At 40.4% G+C, this 21,006-nt stretch overlaps 1 protein-coding gene across 4 annotated transcripts in view; it reads right to left on the bottom strand.

Moving 5' to 3' along the window:
• Positions 1–21,006, bottom strand: part of CHD6 (chromodomain helicase DNA binding protein 6) — a 203,486-nt gene that overhangs the window by 118,907 nt on the left and 63,573 nt on the right. For 3 of the 4 annotated variants that reach the window (XM_055346261.1, XM_055346291.1, XM_055346271.1), the window contains one exon: positions 18,151–18,671. In XM_055346261.1, coding sequence (XP_055202236.1) covers positions 18,151–18,671 — 521 coding nt within the window. Of the gene's footprint in view, positions 1–18,150; positions 18,672–19,775; positions 19,880–21,006 lie in introns of all 4 variants that reach the window. The other variant, XM_055346281.1, reaches the window with a different exon arrangement.

Here is a 21,006-nt window from a genome sequence, read left to right as displayed (position 1 = left end):
AAGGCAGATAGTATTACTATCCTCATTTTATCAGGAGGCACAGTGAGGGTCAGTTAGATTTTCAGGGTAATATGGCTAGTAAATGGTGAAGAAAGGATCTGAACCCAAGGCAAGCTCAACCACCCTGGCATTCTTGGGGAATGGAAGTACATTAAGTGCACATTTATTAAAGGATAGTCTGCATGGTTGGATGACAAGGTAAGTGGACAGAAGCACTAAGTAATGGAGCCACAAAGAAATTGGTATATACCAAGCCATACAGTTTTGACTTCATTCTGTGTGACAAAGGCCAGATGGCAAGCCCAGATAGGAGGGAACGAAGACCCAGGCTAAATACAATCAATGAAAACTCAAAGGTGAAAATCATTTAAAACTCCAGCAGATAGGGACACCTGGCTGGCTCAGCAGTTGAGCATATGCCTTTGGCTCAGGACGTGATATTTAAGTCCTGGGATCGAGTCCCATGTTGGGCTTCCTGCATGGAGCGTGCTTTTCCCTCTGCCTATGTCTCTGCCTCTCTCTCTGTCTCTCTGTGTGTGTGTGTCTTTCATGAATGAATAAATAAAATCTTAAAAAAAAAAATCCAGCAGATATGCAACCAGTAAGTCTGAACAAGGGACAGAATACGGAAGATGAGCAAAGAGCCAAAATTACTAGCATTTTCTAACAGGTGAGTTATCGGAAGGTGTACAGAAAGACAGGAAAACAGATGACCTTATTTAGAGAAGGGAGACCCAGCATGATGAACTTTTGTTAGGAATACCAACCAGCGCTAACTGCTGAAACTGGCCTGCCTCTCTCTTGAACACACTTCACTACTCATGGACCTTCAATCAGGTCAACACAAACAGCATATCCTTGATTCTTTGGACTGAAGACTGGCTTGCCTACCTATCAAGGAAGTTCTTTATGAAAATTATTTTGGTCCAACTTGAGGAAATGAGATTCAAGGGATCTTGCCATTTTAGAGGACTATAATTTTAATAAGGGACTTGTATTCTCAAATACAGAGGAAAAAGCAAAGGTTCTACTTATCAGTTGAGGACAGGAGACACGGTGAAACAGTTTATAAAGATGCTAAATTTTTGTAGGAATATTTATCTCATATTATACAGCTCCTCACTAAGAAAACTGTAGAGCAATTTATATTCTATAAAGCACTTGCATGTTCTTTGTATCATTTCACTGTTAACAACCAGAATCCCACCAGGGATTCAGGGCAGACAGATGAACCTCATATTCCAGATGAAGAAGTAGGTTTAAAAGCAGCAAAGGTCTCAAAGTCAGCAGCAGAACAGGAGCAGAGGCCCACACTCAGCTCATCTGACTCACAGTCTGTTACTTTTAACACCATATCATGTTTTCTCCTATTTTTTTTTAACCCCAGTCTCCCTTTTAATGAATGTAAAAACTTCAAATCTCCTTTAATGTTACTTGAGTCTCAAAATAATGACCAAAAGAATTAACAATCAAATATTCCAACGACCCAAATACAGAAAAATAAATCTACAAATCTATAGCTGTTGATGGTTTTTTTAAATAGGATCTCTTAACAGAAGAAGGTTTGTGCTTAATTTTTTGGACACAAATTTAAAGATAGCTGATTAATATACTAAGAATCACCATAATAATCACATGCTCAGGGCTCCGTTTAATCTTCTATAAAATCTGAAATATATATATATATATATATATATATATATATATTTCTCCCAACAACTGAAATTTATCCATCTACTAAATATAACTTCACTATATTAGAAAACTTTGTCCATATGCTTAATCTTCATTATATGTATATTTATATATATACACTCAGAACTACTCAACTCACCTCCAAGTCAAACCTGAACCAAGCTCGTCACAAAGAACCAGAACCTCCTCTATATATGAATCTTTACTACAAGACATAATATATATATACACGTGTGTGTATATATGTATATATGTGTGTGTGTGTGTGTGTGTGTATATATATATATATATATATATATATATATTCTTTGTCTTCCATTTTTCAGAATCACATTAAGCAATGAGTATAAGGGAGAGTCACTGAGGCACTTCCAAAGTAAAGCCTAGAACACTACAAGATTTTCCTGGCCAGAAGCTGGGGCCAGTGTGGAGCAGAGGGAACATCTTCTCAAATATATGTTGGTAAAATAGGAAAATGACTGGTAAAACCTGCTTGCCTATGTGGGTAAGTAAGAAGATACTCTAGCTGGGGAATTTTCAAAGTGATTTTCTGTAGGTTATCTTTGGCAACAGAATCAAGTTTGAGGTCCAAAAATTCTTCTTAGAGTTCCTCTGATAAAGACAAATATCAGGAAGAAAAGATTCTTTGTAAGCTTATAAATGGGATTTTCAGATAGGACACAAGAAAATATCACCAAATTCATTCTCTAGGAAGATTAGGTGAGATGTGTTTTCTCCTTCTTTGGAATAACTTTTGTAAACTTTATGATTGAGAGTTTTATCAAATGAAGACAACCTCCAAACTGCTCTTTCTATAGATGGATTTGGTCCATGGATACTTTTTTGCTCTGTGAAGCCCCAGGTTCTTAAAAAATAGTGGTCAAGGGACACTTGGGTGGCTCAGTGGTTCAATACCTGCCATTGGCTCAGGTCATGATCCCTGGGTCCTGGGATCTAGTCCTGAATCAGGATCCCTGCAAGGGAGCCTGCTTCTCCCTCTGCCTATGTCTCTGCCTCTCTCTGTGTCTCTCATGAATAAAAAAATAAAATCTCAAAAAAAAAAAAAACAAACCCACAAAAAACAGTAGTCAAATAACATGTAACAAAACTATGTATGTATACACCCCTTGATCTAGCAATTCCATTTAGAGGAATATACTCTAAAGATAGACCTCCAACAGTATGAAAATATATACAAGTGAGGTTAGTCACTGCAGCATCATTTGGTAATTGCAAATTAAGAAAAACTATCTACATGATGAAACAAAGTCAACAAATTCAGATACCTACAGGGGAGTACTATACAGCTATAAAAACAATTAAGAACCTCCACACTGATGTGGGATGATTTCTAAGATACACTACCAAGTATGAAAAGCTAAGTGCAAAAGGGTGTATCATGCTATGTTTTGTGGAAGAATAAAGGGAAAATAAGAAAACATGCATATACCTATTTGTATTTTTAAAAGAAGGGCACCCGAAAAAATATAAATAAATAAATAAATAAATAAAATAAAATAAAATAAAATAAAATAAAATAAAATAAAATAAAATAAAAGAAGGGCACCTGGGTGGCTTGGTTGGTTAAGTGTCTGACTCAATTTCAGCTCAGGTCATGATCTCAGGGTTGTGAGATGGAGCCCGGCGTCGGGAGTGGAGCCTGCTTAAGATTCTCTCTCTCCCAGGGCGCCTGGATGGTTCTGTCAGTTAAGCAGCTGACCCTTGATTTCAGGTCAGGTCATGATCTCTAGGTCCTGGGACCAAGCCCCTTGCCAGGCTCCACACTCAACAGAGAGTCTGCTTAAGGCTTTCCCTCTGTCCCTCCCTACCATGTTCACAAGCTCTCTCCCTCTCAAATAAATAAATCTTAAAAAAAGAAAAAAAAATTCTTCCTTTCTCCCTCTAAAAAATAAATTAATTAAATTATTTAAATAAATAAAAAGAATCAAAGGAAGGATAAACTAAAAAACAATGGTTATCATAAGGGATAGGTGGAGGGAATGGATTGGAAGGGATACAAAAAATGCATAATACTTCTCTGAAAGTACCTTTTGATAAAGATTTGACTTTTGGAAGCATGTTTAAGTTCTACATATTAAAAAATAAAAAAATTAAAGATGAAAACAAGCTTAAACAAATTAATCCAAGTGTCTTCTCCCTTCCTCCACATTGAATGGAGGAGGAAAATCTCATTAATTTATGAACACAATAGTTGACCCCTTAGCAATACAGGGGTTAGGAGTACCGACTCCCCATACATTGAAAAATCCTTGGGTAACATTTGACTCCTTAAAAACTTCTAGTTTTTACTAGAAGCCTACTGCTTCTACTAGTAGCCTACTGCTGACCAGAAGCCTTACTGCAATTAACACATATTCTCTATGTTATATGTATTATATACTGTACTCTTACAACAAAGTGAGCTATAGAAAATGTTACTAATAAAATTTTAAAGAAATTTACAGTACTGTATTATATTATTGGGAAAAATCTGCATATAAGTAGACCCATGCAATTCAAACCTATGTTGTTTAAGGGTCAACTATATTAGCTTATATACTTTCAGCCTTAGGAGCAGTGAAAAAAATCCTAAACTTTTTGGTAGGCATATAGGTGAAGTAATTTTGAAACCATTTTAGATGTTATATAGATTAAGCAAATGAGTTAATGTGTTGATGTGAGGAGCCGGGGTTCTCACTGAGGGAGGAGGAAGATGTAAATATGAACTGTTGTAAGGAAAAGAAGATAACAGGAGATAATAGTGGACCTACATCAGAAGCACCAGCATAGACTCAGGTTTTCTAAAATAAGTATATATATGAACACATGCATATAAGTGTGCACCCATGTATTAGGAATATATTATATGTGTGGGCATATATGTGTTATGTGCATATGTATGTGTGTGTGTGTATATATATATATATATATATATATATATATATATATGCATTTCTATGTGTGTTTTCCCTTGCTCTGACAACTCAAAGAGCCAAAAAGTGAAGATGCCTGATTAGCAATGTGCAGACCCAGCACTCAGATCTTGGTTTCTAATACCAAAGTTCCTTAGAGAAATGACTGATTCTAAGGTTAAGGTAAGGAAGATAGAAGATGAGTATGAAACATTCTTACTATGTCAGAAAGTAAGGGAGTGCTCCAAAAAAAATGAAGGCAAAATGGCAAAAAGACACAGGAGTCAACTTGAGGAGCTCTTTCTTGTTGGTCAAAACTTCTGAGCACCAAAGCAACTAAGGCCAGTAATGAATTATGGACGCTGAGAACAATAGGAATCCATACCAATCACAGAGAGATAGACAAATGATGAATAAATAAGGGAGAAGGGAGAGCTCTTGCTTACTACAGAACCCAAAAGGTAAATGCAGAGGAAATGTGGAGTTGGAAAATCATTTTGTAACCACTATAAGAAACATAGTATAGTCCAGTACCATCAAGGAATGTTAAATCTAAGGAGAACAACTTGAAAATGAGATTTTTGCATGATCTTAAAGTGTCTCGCCACAGACTGCTTATTAGTTGCAAGTGAACAAAAGCAGTTAACTAGACAATGGTTATAAGAAAATGGCCTTGGGATCCCTGGGTGGCGCAGCGGTTTAGGGCCTGCCTTTGGCCCAGGGCGCGATCCTGGAGACCCGGGATCGAATCCCACGTCAGGCTCCCGGTGCATGGAGCCTGCTTCTCCCTCTGCCTGTGTCTCTGCCTCTCTCTCTCTCTCTGTGGACTATCATAAATTAAAAAAAAAAAAAAAAGAAAAAAGAAAATGGCCTTACTCTTAGGAAAAGAGACACGGGATTATTGAGGGATAAAAAGTCATGATATATGCACCTTATTCTCAAATGGCTCAAGAAAAAACAAATATAGTGTTTGCTTTGATACATAACTATTCCATGACCGAGCTGGATACTGTTTGTTCAGCATCTTTTTGCTGTAGCCAATATGGACCTTCCAGACTACATAAGTGGGCAAGTCAGGCTGGGCTATGGTATCCTATTCCTTGTACCACAGTGATTGATCCAGGGGTGGACACATAACCTAGCCAGGCCAACTTGGGAGTCCTTCCTTAAAAAAAAAAATTGGAGGGGGGGGGGATTGGGTAGGAAAATGAACCTTTTTCCTCCTACAAAAGGTTGTTAAGCTGTAAGCCCACAGCTGCAGACAGCCAATGTTTAGCCTCAGGAAGAAAGGCAGTTGCAAAAGATGAAGCTGACTCCCAGAAAGATGCAGGGGGAGGGATGGAGATAAAGAACACTGGCGGAATCCTCAACTATACTTCCTGGTTCTGATTCCTTAAGCCAGTGAACCCTTTGTTACTATTATTTTTTTTGACTTAATTCAAGTTGGGTTTATGTCACTTATAACCAAGGGAATTCTGTATAATACAAAGACCTAATGCTCTCACGGTTTAGTGGCACTTGGGGCTGGATCAAAGCCATTTCATTTTTATAATCTTCTTTTCTAGCTTTCAGAGTTGGAACAAACTAACTTGCAAGGACAGAAAGAAAAATGGTAGACAAGATTTTGGAGGCTCAAAGCACTTATTTTTAGTAACAAAAGTCAAACTTGATTTTACAATAAAACATGTTATCTACTAAATTTAGAGAAAGCATCTATTATGTATTTATGACACACAAGACACTTGCAGTATATAAACAGTAAGAAGCACTGAAGACGACTGGCTCGGGGAACTAACAGCTGATTAGCAGGCCTCGTCCCAGAGCTTTCCTGCTGTCCTCTATACACCTTCACCAGCCAAGAAGCTTTTCTACATCTTTACTTTGTGCAGTTTGTATTAGGAAAATAAGGAATTTAGGGGTCTTCCGAGTAGGAAATTACATTATAGTAGCTACATATAGAAAATTCATGAAAGCAATAGATAGACAAGACTCCCTCAAACTTTCCTCCCAGCTTCATCTCCAGTCCCCAAAATCCACGTTTCTTTGGTAGAACTGAGAGTTAGAGTTAGAAAGCAATAGATAGACAAGACTCCCTCAAACTTTCCTCCCAGCTTCATCTCCAGTCCCCAAAATCCACGTTTCTTTGGTAGAACTGAGAGTTAGAACTGAGTGCTGGATCTGAGTAAGAAGAGAAAGACCTGGGTGTGTGTCACAACACTGTTCTACTAGAAGTCGTTTATTACTCTGCCCCCAAAGACTCTAGATAATAAAATTTTTTTATCTATCAAATCCCATTATTTCAAAGTAACAGCATCATCCCATTTTTAAATTAAACCTTATAAAATACTCATCAAATTCAACCTGAAAAATCAGTTATTGGCACAGTGAGTTACCATAATTCCCAAATTCGGAACTGAAAACAGCACATGTAATGCCAGTTACCACCTCCACAGACGTGCATGTAGCTGAGGAGAAAAGCCCGGAACTATGTCTACTCCAGGAACAACCCTTTGGAGAAGTTTCCAGTCTGGGCTTTGCCATGGCCCTGATCTTCTTGCCAGAAGTACAATACTGAAAAAATGGATATGGCTCCCAAAGAGCTCCTCTGCACTCTTAATTCAACTTTTACTTAATGCCCATGTTGGTTCAGTCTATACACAGAGAATTGAGGTAAAGCAGAGATGACAAAAATCCTGGCTAAATGAAAAAAAAAAAAACATACATAGAACTAGTTGTTTTGGTATGGATGTAGTCATCCGTAGACGAAAATCAGAAGCAAATCTACCCTGTCCTCAGTCTCTTTAATTGTATCATCAGCACCATCAAAGACAAAGATTAGGGGCACCTGGATGGTTCAGTGGTTAAGTGTCTGCCTTTTGCTCAGGTCGTGATCCCAGGGTCCTGCAATCTAGCCCCACATTAGGCTCCCCGCTCAGCAGGGAGCCTGCTTCTCCCTCTCCCTCTGCCTATTCCTCCCCCTGCTGTGCTCTTGCGCTCTCACTCTCTCTCAATCAAATAAATAAAATTTAAAAAAAGATTATATTAGTTTGTGACATTATCCTAGTAAAAACTGAAACAAAAACATTACATATTTAGAAGATGAAAAAGTACAGTTTTAATAAGTAATCTTACTAAAAGTTATAAAAGCAAATTGAAATAAAATTTCAAAAATTGTAGGTGTTCAACTGACAAGCCACCCCTACTCACACCAAACCCCACTTTCCAGAGAGAAGTGCGTTTCAATGATAGCACCCTAACTCCAGTATGCCTCTAGTTCTTTATTTATCAACATCAAGCAACAATTGGTGACATCCTGATATGAAAGTCGATTAATTCGGATATTACATATCTCCCCTTCTCTTTCCTCTACTCAATATTTTTGTTGAATTATTTTAGTTTAAATTTTCAGTAATTCTCATTTTCTGACTGCTCCCGTTTCATAATTCATCCTTGTTTTGCAGACAAAATATCATCTTGAATCTGAGGATGCAAACTTAACACCTTTACAAGTTTTTTCCCTGGTCTTTCTTCTGAAGACAATTGTTCTACTCATTCCTTTTTCCTCCTTTGCTGCTTAAAATTTGCCTCTACAGTCTTAATGATCTTTGGTGGATTGCTCCTGTTTAAAATGAATGGGACAGAAGGGCGCCTGGGTGGCTCAGTCAGTTAAGTGTCTGCCTTCAGTTCAGGTCATGATCTCAGGGTCCTGAGATCAAGCCCCACTTCAGGCTCCCTGCAGAGCCTGCTTCTCCCTCTCCCTTTGCCACTCCCTGTACTTGTGCTGTCTCTCTCTGTGTCAAATGAATGAATGAATGAATGAATGAATGAATGAATAAATAAATAAATAAATAAATAAATAAATAAGGTCGATAATACAGATGGATGGTGAGACCAAGCCTCACCCTTGAATGAGAGGCCTGGCCTAGAACTCTACACATAAGTAGCTGACCCTCTTGCCCCCTTTTAGGGTACTGGCAGGGAAAGGTAAAGCAACTAGTTCTAAGTCCCCTTCCCACTGATGGAAGCCCCAGACTAACCCTCAGGGCAAACTGCTCAGTATCTTTAGAGTAACTACCTGCTTTTAGCCTGAAGCTGACAAGTCATATGACACTCATTCTATAGACAGTCCCTTCATCAATCACCTACATTTCTGGCCTGCCTCTCATCCCTTCTCCAGGGCGGCCAAGTCCATTGTGAAGAAGTATTTCTATCTCTGCTACAAAGAGCTCCTGCATGTACTCTGAGCTGGGATGGGATTCCCTCACAGCATTTATCCACCAAAATGATACACTGGCTTTCCGAGTCCCCGAAAATTCACAACATCTCATCTTTAAAGATTTATTCCCCTCTGTCCTTCCTGTCATTTCATTATTATTTGGTTAGGAAGTAAAAATAAAAATATGCTCAGCGACCATCTTAAAACTAGAAGCAGACCATCCCCCTGACCCTGCCCCTCAAAAATAAATTCTCCTAGGAGCCACCACTCCTCCTCTTCCCGTAAGCAGCCTACAGTGATCTCTAAAAGTGGTTAACTATTCACCAGACCCAGAAAACCCTACAAAATGATGCAAATCAATAGGTTCACACTTTCATGTTCACTTTAAGAATCCACATGAAACTGCCCAGGCCATCAAGGTTATGCACATCTGAAAAGCTGCCAGTATCTGAAGGATGTTGCTGTCTGAAATCAATGTTTATCATTCTAGTGCTACAAGGGCAAAGTTGGTAGGTGTGCCCAGGCCAAAGAGTGGGGCTGCACACAGGATCAGTGGCCAAAAAGAGTGAATTTTTACTGTACCTGCTTAAAAATACTGAGAATAATGCTGACTTAAGGGTTTAGATGTAGATTTTCTGGCCATTGAACACATCCAGGTGAATAATGCCCCCAAGATGCAGATTACACAGTTCATGGTTAGATTAACTCATACATGAGCTCTCTCCCTGGACACTGAGATGATCCTTACTGAAAAAGAGCAGACTGCTCCTAAACCAGAAAAGGAGATTGCACAGAAGAAAAAGATATCCCAGAAGAAACAAAAACTTATGGCCTGGGAATAATTTCAGCAAAAAACAAATGCAAATAAAAGTAAATGCAGGGGAAAAAAAAAAAAAAACCTGGAAGCCACCTCCTACCCCAACATTTATTTAAATGTCTTTTGGTCCTTTTGCTCTGTCTTTTCTTATCTACTAATTCCTTTAATACCTGGCTCAATACTCACCACTTCCAAGGGACTCCCTGGACCACAACTGAAACACTCTTAATCCGCCAAATCCTTTCAGCTATTCTGTATATAGTTATACTAGGTTCTTTCACTTGTTTTTGAACACTTGCAAGACTGTCTAACTCGTAAAATTCCTCTGCGATCTAGATGATACTTCTATGACACTTTCCTTCCTCTAATATCCCACTCCCACCAAAAATACTCATAAATAAAGCAAGGCACAGAGGAGACACTAAAAATATACTGAAGAAATAAAGAAGCAGGTATTCATCACATTGTTATTCAGTAACCGTTTCCTTTCAGATTCAGTAAAAGCCGACAATGTACCCAATCCTAACTTAAAAAGCCCTGGGGATTACAGAGTAATAAGCACTCCGGTGCTCCTTGAGAGATAGAATGGAGACTTAGTCCAAAGCTTCAGTGGTGGGTCTCTGCCATTGTCATTCACATTTCCTCCCTATAACACAGAAAGCCCAGTGGGTCCCAAGCACAGGTCTCTACTCAGAACTCATATGTCTTCACATTTGTCTTCTTTCTTCTAATAAGTGGTCAGAATATAAAAAACAAGTTCCCCGACAGAATTCGGTCAACACACATTCCTGTCTTAGCTCCGCATCTGGAGGCTCCGCAAAGATCTGCTCTCAACAAAGACAAGTGATTGACCTTCAAGCAATCCAGACAGAGCTGGACCGACTGAATTTTACTGTGCTCCCTGCATCATGGTATCAGCCAACTCACAGTTCTAAGGTTTATATAATGGGAAGGTCTGGGCTTAACTTTCTGGAAGCAACCGTCAAAGAAGAAAACCAGAAAAGAGAAAACCTTTCTTCCAGGATATTACTAAGCATCCTGGATTTGGGAGAAAAAATATCCTATTCTAGGTTGACAAGCCAAAACAAATGCCGATAAAAGCTGAGGCCCAAAACTTAGGGTGTGTTTTGGAAAACAAAACAAAACGAAACAAAACAAAACAAAACAAAACCAACTCATTCAACAAGCACTTCTCAGGTACCAGCAGGGTGTTGGAGAATTCAATTCTATTCTGACCCTGTCTAACTGGAGATAGTATCAGATCCCACAGGTTGGGGGCTCAGTACCACGTCATCACCCCCACCTGCTCTCTTCAGATGCGAGTCACAAGCCCAGGTTCACCTGTTCTTCTGACCAACACTGGAGGTTCCAATGATGATCTCCACCCCCACCCCGCACCCCCAATTAATTCCATTAATTAGCTTCAGCAGCTCACAGAATTCAGGGAAACATATTTACCAGTTTGTTAAAGGATATGACAAAAGATAAAGATGTACAGCCAGATAAGGAGATACACAGAGTGAAGTGTGGGAGGATCCTTTGCATAGGAACCTCTGCCTCTGTAGAGTTGAGGTGTACCACCCTCCAACACATGGGGGTATTTACTCACCTGAAGGTTCTCCAAACCTCCTACTATTGGGATTTTACGGAGGCTTCCTCACATAGGCATGATCAATTATCAATCCCATTTCCAGACCCTTTCCCCTCTCTGGATAATGAGGAGTGGGGCTCAAAACTTCAAGCTTCTAATCATGCTTGGTCTTTCTCGTGACCAGGCGCCATCCAGGAGCCCACCCAGAGTCACCTCACTAGAATAAAAGATGCTTCTAGCATTCTTATCACCTAGGAGTTTGCAAGGGCTTAGGTGTTGTGTGTCAGAAACAGGATCAGAGACAAATATTAGAACAAGTGATGGTGCTGGTATTCTTATCAATGAGAACATTATAGTGGTTTCAGGAGTCCCATGTCAGGAACAGGTCAAAGACCAAATACTAGAATAAGAGATGAGATTGGTATTCCTATCACTCAGGAATGTACAAGAGTTTCAGGAGCTCTGTGCCAGGAACCAGGGCAGAAACCAATACATCTATTTCTCATTACTTCATAGGGCTCATCACATCATTCATCTCTTTTGATTTCCCATTACCAGCAGATGTTAAACAGAAAAACGTAAATATGCTCTACTATTCCAGTGATCTTTTATTTATTTCTCAAAAGATGGCCTAAGAACCAAGTATGCACTAATTATCTGGCAGGCTTTTGAATTGTAGATTCCTAGGTCCTAAAAAAAAAAAAAAAAAAAATCATCCTCGCTAGGGATGTAGTCCTAGAATCTACTTTTCTAACATGCTGTCCAGGCAGGTGATTCCTTAGGCACAGGAAAGTCTGAGCATCACAGATCCAAGTAGATGTTCCTCCACTTAAGCCAGCTCACTGATCAGTTTCTTGACTTTTGAGAAAGAGAATATAAACTATTCTGACATGTGTGGAAATTCCAAAGCTTATGCTCTGCCTTCAACAAAATGAACTCCAACACTCAAGACCCCGGCTTACAAAAACAACTTTCAGCTCAATCAAAATGCTCAGCTCTCAATTTAAGAGAGTATAGCCTAAAGGGCTATCAACCTACTTACTCCTTAGGTACTCCTCCCTAGATGCAGAGTTAAGAACACCAGATGACCTCACGTATACTGGAATGGGTTGTCTTTCCTGCTCACCAAGCTGTGCTTTAATGCCATGAAGCTAACTTTTACTGAAGGCTATTTCAAGAAAGAGAAATATGAAATTCAAAGGCAACACAGAAGCATCTGATCCCAAAACTGTTGCTGAGGACAGAATCCATTACATCTTTTAATGTTCCTCAGTAAGAAATTTCTTTGGCCTCCCTAAGGAAATGCCAAGGTGCTTTTCTAATACCAAAGCATTTTCCCAAAGCCCGAACACATTATATAATGTTGATCCCCCAGGATCTGACTTGGCAACTGCCTACCTTTCCTATTGCCTTGCTGCAGCTATACAGGCGCTGTGTGTCTACATATGGATAGGTCTATGTATATGTTTGGATACACACGTGTATGTGTACCTTTGTCTACACGTCTTCTTATGCCAGTGGCCCCTTCCTCTTTGGGAAGAGGTACTGTGATTTAAAAACCGTAAAAGTTGGGCAGCCCCGGTGGCTCAGCGGCTTAGCGCCACCTTCAATCCCGGGCCTGATCCTGGAGATCTGGGATCGAGTCCCACGTCATGCTCCCTGCATGGAGCCTGCTTCTCCCTCTGACTGTGACTCTGCCTCTCTCTCTCTCTCTCTCTCTCTCTCTATGTGTGTGTGTCTCTCATGAATAAATAAATAAAATCTTAAAAAAAAACTATAAAAGCAATTAATCTATACTAAATGAAATTTACATTTCAGTGTCAGGGAAATGACAGCCTACCTTGGCTTCCTGGGAGAGCTTTCTTGCTTAAGTTTTATACAGTAAAGAAGTGAATTAAGCTCACACTCTTGAGATCATTTGAAGGGAAAGGAAGAGATGGTAGTTAAAAAAAAAAAAAAAAGAAAAAAGCTTCTCATACTTTTCAAAGCATTTTGGACTTTTATCCCCTCTGCAGTAAATGAATATTCATCACTATTGATATCATCCTTGAAAAGGATAATCTGTTAGGCTCTGTCACCTGTTTAGAAGAGGAAACATGTTCAGTTATCTGGTTCCTACTCCAAGTGCAAGAGAAACAGTGCAGGGAAAAACTGGAGTCATCTTAACAATCGTTCAAGGATTAGAGAACACCATGGAGTGTGCAAACTGAAATTCTACAGAAGGGTCATTTCCTACAAATGAGCAAACAATTTCTCTAACACTGGAATCTCCCCACCACTTTACATTCCCGACATTCCCTAGTGAGGCATAAACATGTGCAAAGCTGTTGGAGAAAAAAGTGGAAGCCTGGAGCCAAATCCTAACAGTGCTTCCCAATGGCTTTGTGCTTTAGACAAGTTATTTTTAAAATGTTCATTTCTTTAGTTAAAATTGAGACACCACCTACTATTATTTAACAATGGAAAAAAAAAAAACCCAAACAATGGGAGTTACTGGAGTAGAGTTCTATCCATCAAAATCCTAGAGAACACAGGCAACATCCTTTTTGAACTTGGCCACAGCAACTTCTTGCAAGATACATCTATGAAGGCAAAGGAAACAAAAACAAAAATGAACTATTGGGACTTAATCAAGATAAAAAGCTTCTGCACAGCAAAAGAAACAGTCAACAAAACTCAAAGACAACCTACAGAATGGGAGAAGATATTTGCAAATGACCTATCAGATAAAGAACTAGTATCCAAGATCTATAAAGAACTCATTAAACTCAACAGCAAAGAAACAATCCAATCATGAAATAGGCAAAGACCTGAACAGAAATTTCACCAAAGACGACATACACATGGCCAACAAGCACATGAGAAAATGCTCCACATCACTTGGCATCAGGGAAATACAAATCAAAACCACAATGAAATACCACCTCACACCAGTGAGAATGGGGAAAATTAACAAGGCAGGAAACAACAAATGTTGGAGAGGATGTGGAGAAAGGGGAACCCTCTTGTACTGTTGGTGGGAATGTGAACTGGTGCAGCCTCTCTGGAAAACTGTGTGGAGGTTCCTCAAAGAGTTAAAAATAGAATTGCCCTACAACCCAGCAATTGCACTGCTGGTTTACCCCAAAGATACAGATGCAGTGAAATGTCAGAACACCTGCACCCCAATGTTTATAGCAGCAATGTCCACAATAGCCAAACCTGTGGAAGGAGCCTCGGTGTCCACCGAAAGATGAATGGATAAACAAGATGTGGTATATGTATACAATGGAATATTACTCAGCCATTAGAAACGATGAATACCCACCATTTGCTTCGATTTGGATAGAACTGGGGGGTATTATGCTGAGTGAAGTAAGTCAATCAGAGAAGGACAAACATTATATGGTCTCATTCATTCGGGGAATATAAAAAATAGTGAAAGGGATTAAAGGGAAAAGGAGAGACAATGAGTGGGAAATATCAGTGAAGGAGACAATATGAGAGACTCCTAACTCTGGGAAACGAACAAGGGGTGGTGGAAAGGGAGGTGGGCAGGGGGTGGGGGTGACTGGGTGATGGGCACCGAGGGGGGGCACTTGATGGGATGAGCACTGGGGATCAGGAGGTCTGAGTTTACGACACAACCCTGTACACAAGTCACTTCTCAGTGGGTCTCCTTTATCCTAGCTGCAGTACAACAGGTCAGACTAGCTCTCCTTCAGGTCTCCCAGGGAAAAAAGTCTCTGATTTACTATGCAGAGCAAGGTTCCAAGTTCTATGGAAGAGAGGATATGCCAGCATACTGGTCTGGGGAAGCTCTAGGGAGAACTGGGACTTGTACTCAGACCTGGAAATGGAAAGGACTTGGGATACTAGAAGAAAGACAGGGAATCATTTTGGGAAGAACAGCAAAAGCAATCCAGGAGAAACAAGTTGAGTGTCTTTAAGAGCCAGTGAGATCAGGCTAGCTGGTGAGGTCTATTGTCAGAGATGGAAGTGGGGGAGGGGTCAGACCCCAAAGGGTTTAAATATCAGAGAAAGGAGTCTGGATTTTGTCTTGAAAGCAAGAGGAACAGTCAGAAGTTTCAAATCAGGTACAGATTGTTAGAGGAAATCTCATTTCCCGGTCCCCACGTTTTACTCCCAAGGAGAGAATAATACTGGCGCCAGATTTTCAGCCCTTCTTCAAACTCCTCCTTCTATGATCAGAGACCTAGCAGAATAGAGAGGCTGGGAAAAGGAAAAGAACATACTCCACCCATAAATGCCATAAAGATAAGAAAGTGTGTTCTCTAGGCTACAGTGCCTGCAGTTCTGAGGGATAAACTCAACTGAGGGAGTAACAAGCAGCCCAATTCCAGCCACAAGCTGGTGGAGGGTCTTCAATCCAGTTTATAATAATAAAGCTGATCACTGCATTTCCAATCTCTGTTGACTATTTCCAAACTGATCTGGAAGGAAGAGAGAAAATGAAGGCTTCAGAAAGATTAGCCAGTGGAAGCTGGCAAGATGGACAAAAGATGGAAAAGACTGGAAGCTCTTAAATCAACTGTGGAGCTCCCATGATAATCCAAGTAATTCAGTGAATGACCCGCAACCACCAAATGTCCGGGTCTAATCAATAACTGCTCAAATCAAAACATGTACTTGAGCCAATCTGTAAGAGAATAATATCAGGGAGCACAAAACACAGACTGAATTGCCAACATTTTTTTCAATTAATGTACTTTCATAACTAAAACTGCTTCTGTTGACTAGTGGGATCTTTAATTAAAAGAATCAAAAGCAATTTAATAAATATATAAAGGACAAGAAATGAAAGGCTCACCAGTGTAAAATCCTACCAAGCTACACAGAATTCTATCACGTTACAAGTCAATTTTCCGGGGATCCCTGGGTGGTGCAGCGGTTTGGCGCCTGCCTTTGGCCCAGGGCGCGATCCTGGAGACCCGGGATCGAACCCCACGTCGGGCTCCCAGTGCATGGAGCCTGCTTCTCCCTCTGCCTATGTCTCTGCCTCTCTCTCTCTCTCTCTCTCTATCATAAATAAATAAAAATTAAAAAAAAAACAAGTCAATTTTGCATAGGCCTCAAATCAAGAGAGAAAGTCTCACATAACTTGCCCCCATTGCCCCATCTGCCAGGATCCTCTCAAAGGGTGTCTTCTGCTGCCAGAAGTTAGCAGCCCTTTAAAACACTACCAAGCACTTCTCCAGCTCACTTATCTTGTATACAGCCTATTTAGATCACAGGCAAGTTCCCTTAGTATTGCTGTATATATATGAACACCTAAAGTCTTTTTGTGGAATGCCTCCTCGTGGCCCCCAAATGGAATTTATGGCAATGTCTGTACACTAATCTCCTTGTTTCATACCTCACACAAAGTAAACATGAATTGTTGTAAGCAGATAAGCACCAGAGACCAGTGCTAGTGAGCTCAGGTACCTATGGCTTTCTAATGCCTTCTACAAACAAACCAAAATCCTTAGTAGATCTGTGAAAATCTCCTCCAATTACCCTAATTCTAAAACACTAACCTCAGGAATTCTTCTTTGTTTTCTGAAAGTCACCACACTAGTTCACATCTCCCTCACATGTGTTATCACCCTGAAGAACCACTTCAGCTTTTCCAAAGTAACTTGGAGATGAAAGTTATAGCAAAAGACAGAGACTCACTCTGCTATGTCACACACACATCAGAGATCTGAGTATACTCATTAGGTTCACTGAGAAACAGAGCCCCTAAGTTTCTTTTTAGTGAGAATCCTGATTTTTACCTACCTCTCTTGACCTTCTAGAAGGTACTTTAAGTCTACTATCTGTAAACTACATTCCTAGGATCACGACCGACTCCAAGCCTCTATGATAGACAAAAGACGAAATCCCCTGCCAGGCAGAAGGGAATGAGTATTATAAGGCAGTTTTAACTTGGATTATGAAATTATCCACCTGGTCCCAACAAAATCCTTTTGAAAATGAACTGAACTATATAGTAAATTCTGAGTCATAGCATAAACCATCCAAAATGCTTTCTTCTCTTTAAAACTTACTTCCTCCATACCTGACCCTATACAGGTCTGATGGTCTCATACTTTATGTCCGCATTCACAACAATCTCTGTGTTTTCATGGGTGCTCCTTTCTATCTTCTGCCCCTGCACTTAGATTTTAGAAACTTAAATTCCTTAAGTTCCTTTTAACTATATAGAGGTTATATATTTTTTGTTCTGCATTTTTTCAGAAAGTTTAAATCTAATGTTCTGCACAAAGAATTTAGAAAGAGACAAAAAGAAAAACATTCCATTTGTACACAATGACAAATACTGAGTTTCCTGAGGGAAGACTACATTTGGATCCTGATAGAATCTCTAGCTAAGACCCTTAATGTCACCCACTCTGCAGTGAATCTGTGCCCATTCCCTTGGGGCTCTCTACTGTAGTCTCTGCTGGTCTCATTTACTCATCACTTCCTGAGCACCTGTTGATGTGTCAGGCACTGTGTTAGATGCTGAATGAGAGAAACATATGAGGAGCCGTCCCGCACTAGAGAGCTCACGGCCGAGGAGAGCTAGGCAGTCCCCTTCTATCTGGCATACCCATGGCTCTCCTAGAGAGCCTGCACACAGATTCCCAGGACCAGGCACCGTCCTGATAGCTGCTATCCCCAAAACCACTGCCCTCCCTGTGCCACACCTCTAACATCCCTTCCCTTACACCTTGTGTGTACTTGTGTGTATCTTAATTCTCCTTAATCCAAAAGGAATGGCAAGAAATGGCAGTGCCAGTATTAAGGTTATCTTTCTCTCATTAAGAGGTAAAAAAGTGGTTCATTTTGGATGAAAGTAGTGGAGTTATGTCCAGGGGCTGGAGTAAGGCCAAAAGCAACCCATTCAGTGTAGGCAGGGCCAAGTGGTCACAGAGGGAGGAAACGGACGCACCTGGCCTTCTTGGACTTTGTCCTGGCTGCAGTGTCAGCGCCGCTCCTCTTCTCTTTGGCCTCCTTGGTGCCCGAGGCCTCCCGGGGCTTCCGTGCTTTCTTGGCTCCATCCTTCTGCTTGGGCTCCTTGGGTTCCTTGGCCCTCTTGGGCTCCTTGGCCTTCCGGGGTTCCTTTGGCTCTCTAGGTTCTCGCTTCCTCTTTGGCTTGGGCTCCCTGTCCTTGCTTCCCTTTGTTGCACCATCTTGCTCTCCCGGATCCTTTTTCTTCCTTTTCTTCTTCACCCCAGTGCCTCCCCCTCCACTGTCCTCCATCCCATTATGGGATGTCATCTTCCTAGGGAAAAGAGTCTCAGCTTCCTCTTCAGCAGCATACAGGTCTTTCTGAGACAGACAGTGACTGGCAACATCTTCAATTTTCTCCTCCTGATCAGTGCTGTGCTCAAAGGGGGAGGGGGATTTGTAGTCAAAATTGACAGAGGCATCAGACATTGGGGAGTGATTCAGAACTTTTAAATTTGATAACTGTAAAAGAGAGAGACAAGCATATTACTTTTCTGCTGTGTGATTAATTCTAGAGAGCATTAGGAAGTTCGAATGCATGGATCTGTTCAACATTTACTGTATTCCTACCATGGGTAAGTTTCTCATGTGCTAGAGTCTTGGGGAGACAGTTTGTGTTTGCCTTTGCCCTTGTGGAGACGCACTAAGCCGCTGTTAGCATATAAAATATTCATATGCAAAACAAACAAACAAAAACATCCTGAAGGATTTCCATGTTACCTGCCCAAATCTGAAACACCTTAGGATCCCACGTCTAGAACCAGCAACAACAATGTCCCACCAAATACCTTTAGATCCTAGGCACACTGTTCTGACCCAGAACAGCACTGCTCGTGTGAGTACACACAAGTTCTGTTTACATGTGCTTATAAATGAAACTGGTATCACTGGATGACAAGGATGCAGGGGGGTGAACTCAGTTGGTGCTGATTTCCCTAATTTCTTGCTCTCACCTATCTTCAAGCTGCATCAACATTCAGCTGGTTTGATGTTCAATAAGAAAACCCGTATCATTCAAAACTACATCTTTTATTTTTAACTACAAGTAGAGTTCCTTCATACGATCAATCACCTTAGCCCCTAGACTCAGCACACCAAATAACCTTTGGCCACTTGCAAACAAAACAAAACCAAAACCAAAACCAAACAAAACAAAACAAAAAAACCCATAAAAACCACCCATGTAGGACAAAGTGAAGGACAAAGTTTCATTGTAATAGATGCCATTAGAAAGAATGTATCACAGAAGCTGAAGGCATCTTCCTAAAAAGGAAATTCTTTTTTTTTTTTAAGATTTTATTTATTTATTCATGAGAGGCACAGAAAGGCAGAGACATAGGCAGAGGGAGAAGCAGGCTCCGTGCAGGGAACCCGATGCAGGACTTGATCCCAGCACTCCTGGATCAGGACCTGAGCCAAAGGCAGACACTCAACCACTGAGCCACCCAGACATCCCTAAAAAGGAAATTCTGAAGCTGTTCTGAGCACCATTAAATAAAGGTGCAGCTTCCCAAGGTGACCACTTTCGGGAAATATCCCTTTGGAAACAGAAGTCACATCTCATACCTTCGGGTCTGGTATCACAGAGTACATCTGTCATTTCATAACCAAGCTAAGGTTGGCAATAATCCGATAACATGGGTGCCGGTTTCAGGCAACAGCACACTCTCCTGGGTTGGGAACAAAGAAATAATTTAAAGAGAGCATGGGAGGGACAAGCAGGCTTTCCAGGAAGCCGGTCAAAATCATCTTTGCATGATGGCTTAGAAGAGCTCCATGTGTGACTAGTTTACTCCCCTAACAAGAGGCCTGGTGTGGGCTAAAAGGCAAAGGCCCTTGCCTAGGTGGTGTGGCTTCCTTCCAGAGTTCGAGTAACCCATCTGTGCTCAGACTTCATGGCCCACCCTGGAGTGATGGAGTGCAAAATTCAGCTGCATGTTTCCCCTTCTGTGTTTTCCAGATCCCTTCCCTAGTCTAATACTCCCAAGCATAACACTGAGATTCCCAGGAGAAAAAGATGAAAGAAAAAAAAGGATTTTTTTTGGATCTTTATCATAAATAAAGCCCAGTGTCATAAACAAGCCTAAGTTCAGAAAGAATTGGTCATTCTGGCAGCACTCCCTACTTTAAAAAAAAAGAAAAAGAAAGAAGAAGAAAAAAAAAAGACAAGACAATTCAGCTGACTACCTCACTGCTGATTTAGTACTTAGGATGGTTTAGGAAAAAGAGATACTAAGCAAACTTAAAAGGAATTTAAAATACAATACAAGACATCGGTCAAGATGGCAAATTTTGTGTTATACTTTTTAGCACAATAAAAAGAAAAAAAAGAAGTAAAAAAGAAAAAAACAGGCAACAAGAAATCTGAGACTGCAGTAATAGGTACCCAGTTGAAGCTTGGAACCTGAGAGCATACAGCCATCCCTGGGATATTACTCAATTCTGTGCCAGAGACACTTGACCCTCAGGAAACAAGTTTTTGCTTAGCATGCAAGGGTGGACACACTAAAAAAACAACAAATACAAGTTAGTTTATTAAAGAGAATTTTAAAGACAACATATTCAAAACCTAATTCCACCAAGGCAGCTCTCTGTAGACAAAGCGGGACCCACTTTTCAACTCATACCTCATTTCGAGGTCTATCTTTTGAAAGCTAGGGCCCTCCAAAGTTAAGGCAGATGGATGTAGGTGGTGGAAACTCAATATTCAATCATTACACAGTAACAACAGCAACACCTAACACTTATTGGATATATATCACATAGATATACTTGGAATTATGCAAAGCATGCTTCA

This window comes from Nyctereutes procyonoides, unplaced genomic scaffold, assembly GCF_905146905.1.
Source record: "Nyctereutes procyonoides isolate TBG_1078 unplaced genomic scaffold, NYPRO_anot_genome, whole genome shotgun sequence".
NCBI classification, from domain to species: Eukaryota; Metazoa; Chordata; class Mammalia; order Carnivora; family Canidae; genus Nyctereutes; species Nyctereutes procyonoides.
Note: the sequence above shows the minus strand (reverse complement) of the source record. Positions and strands in the feature narration are given on the sequence as shown.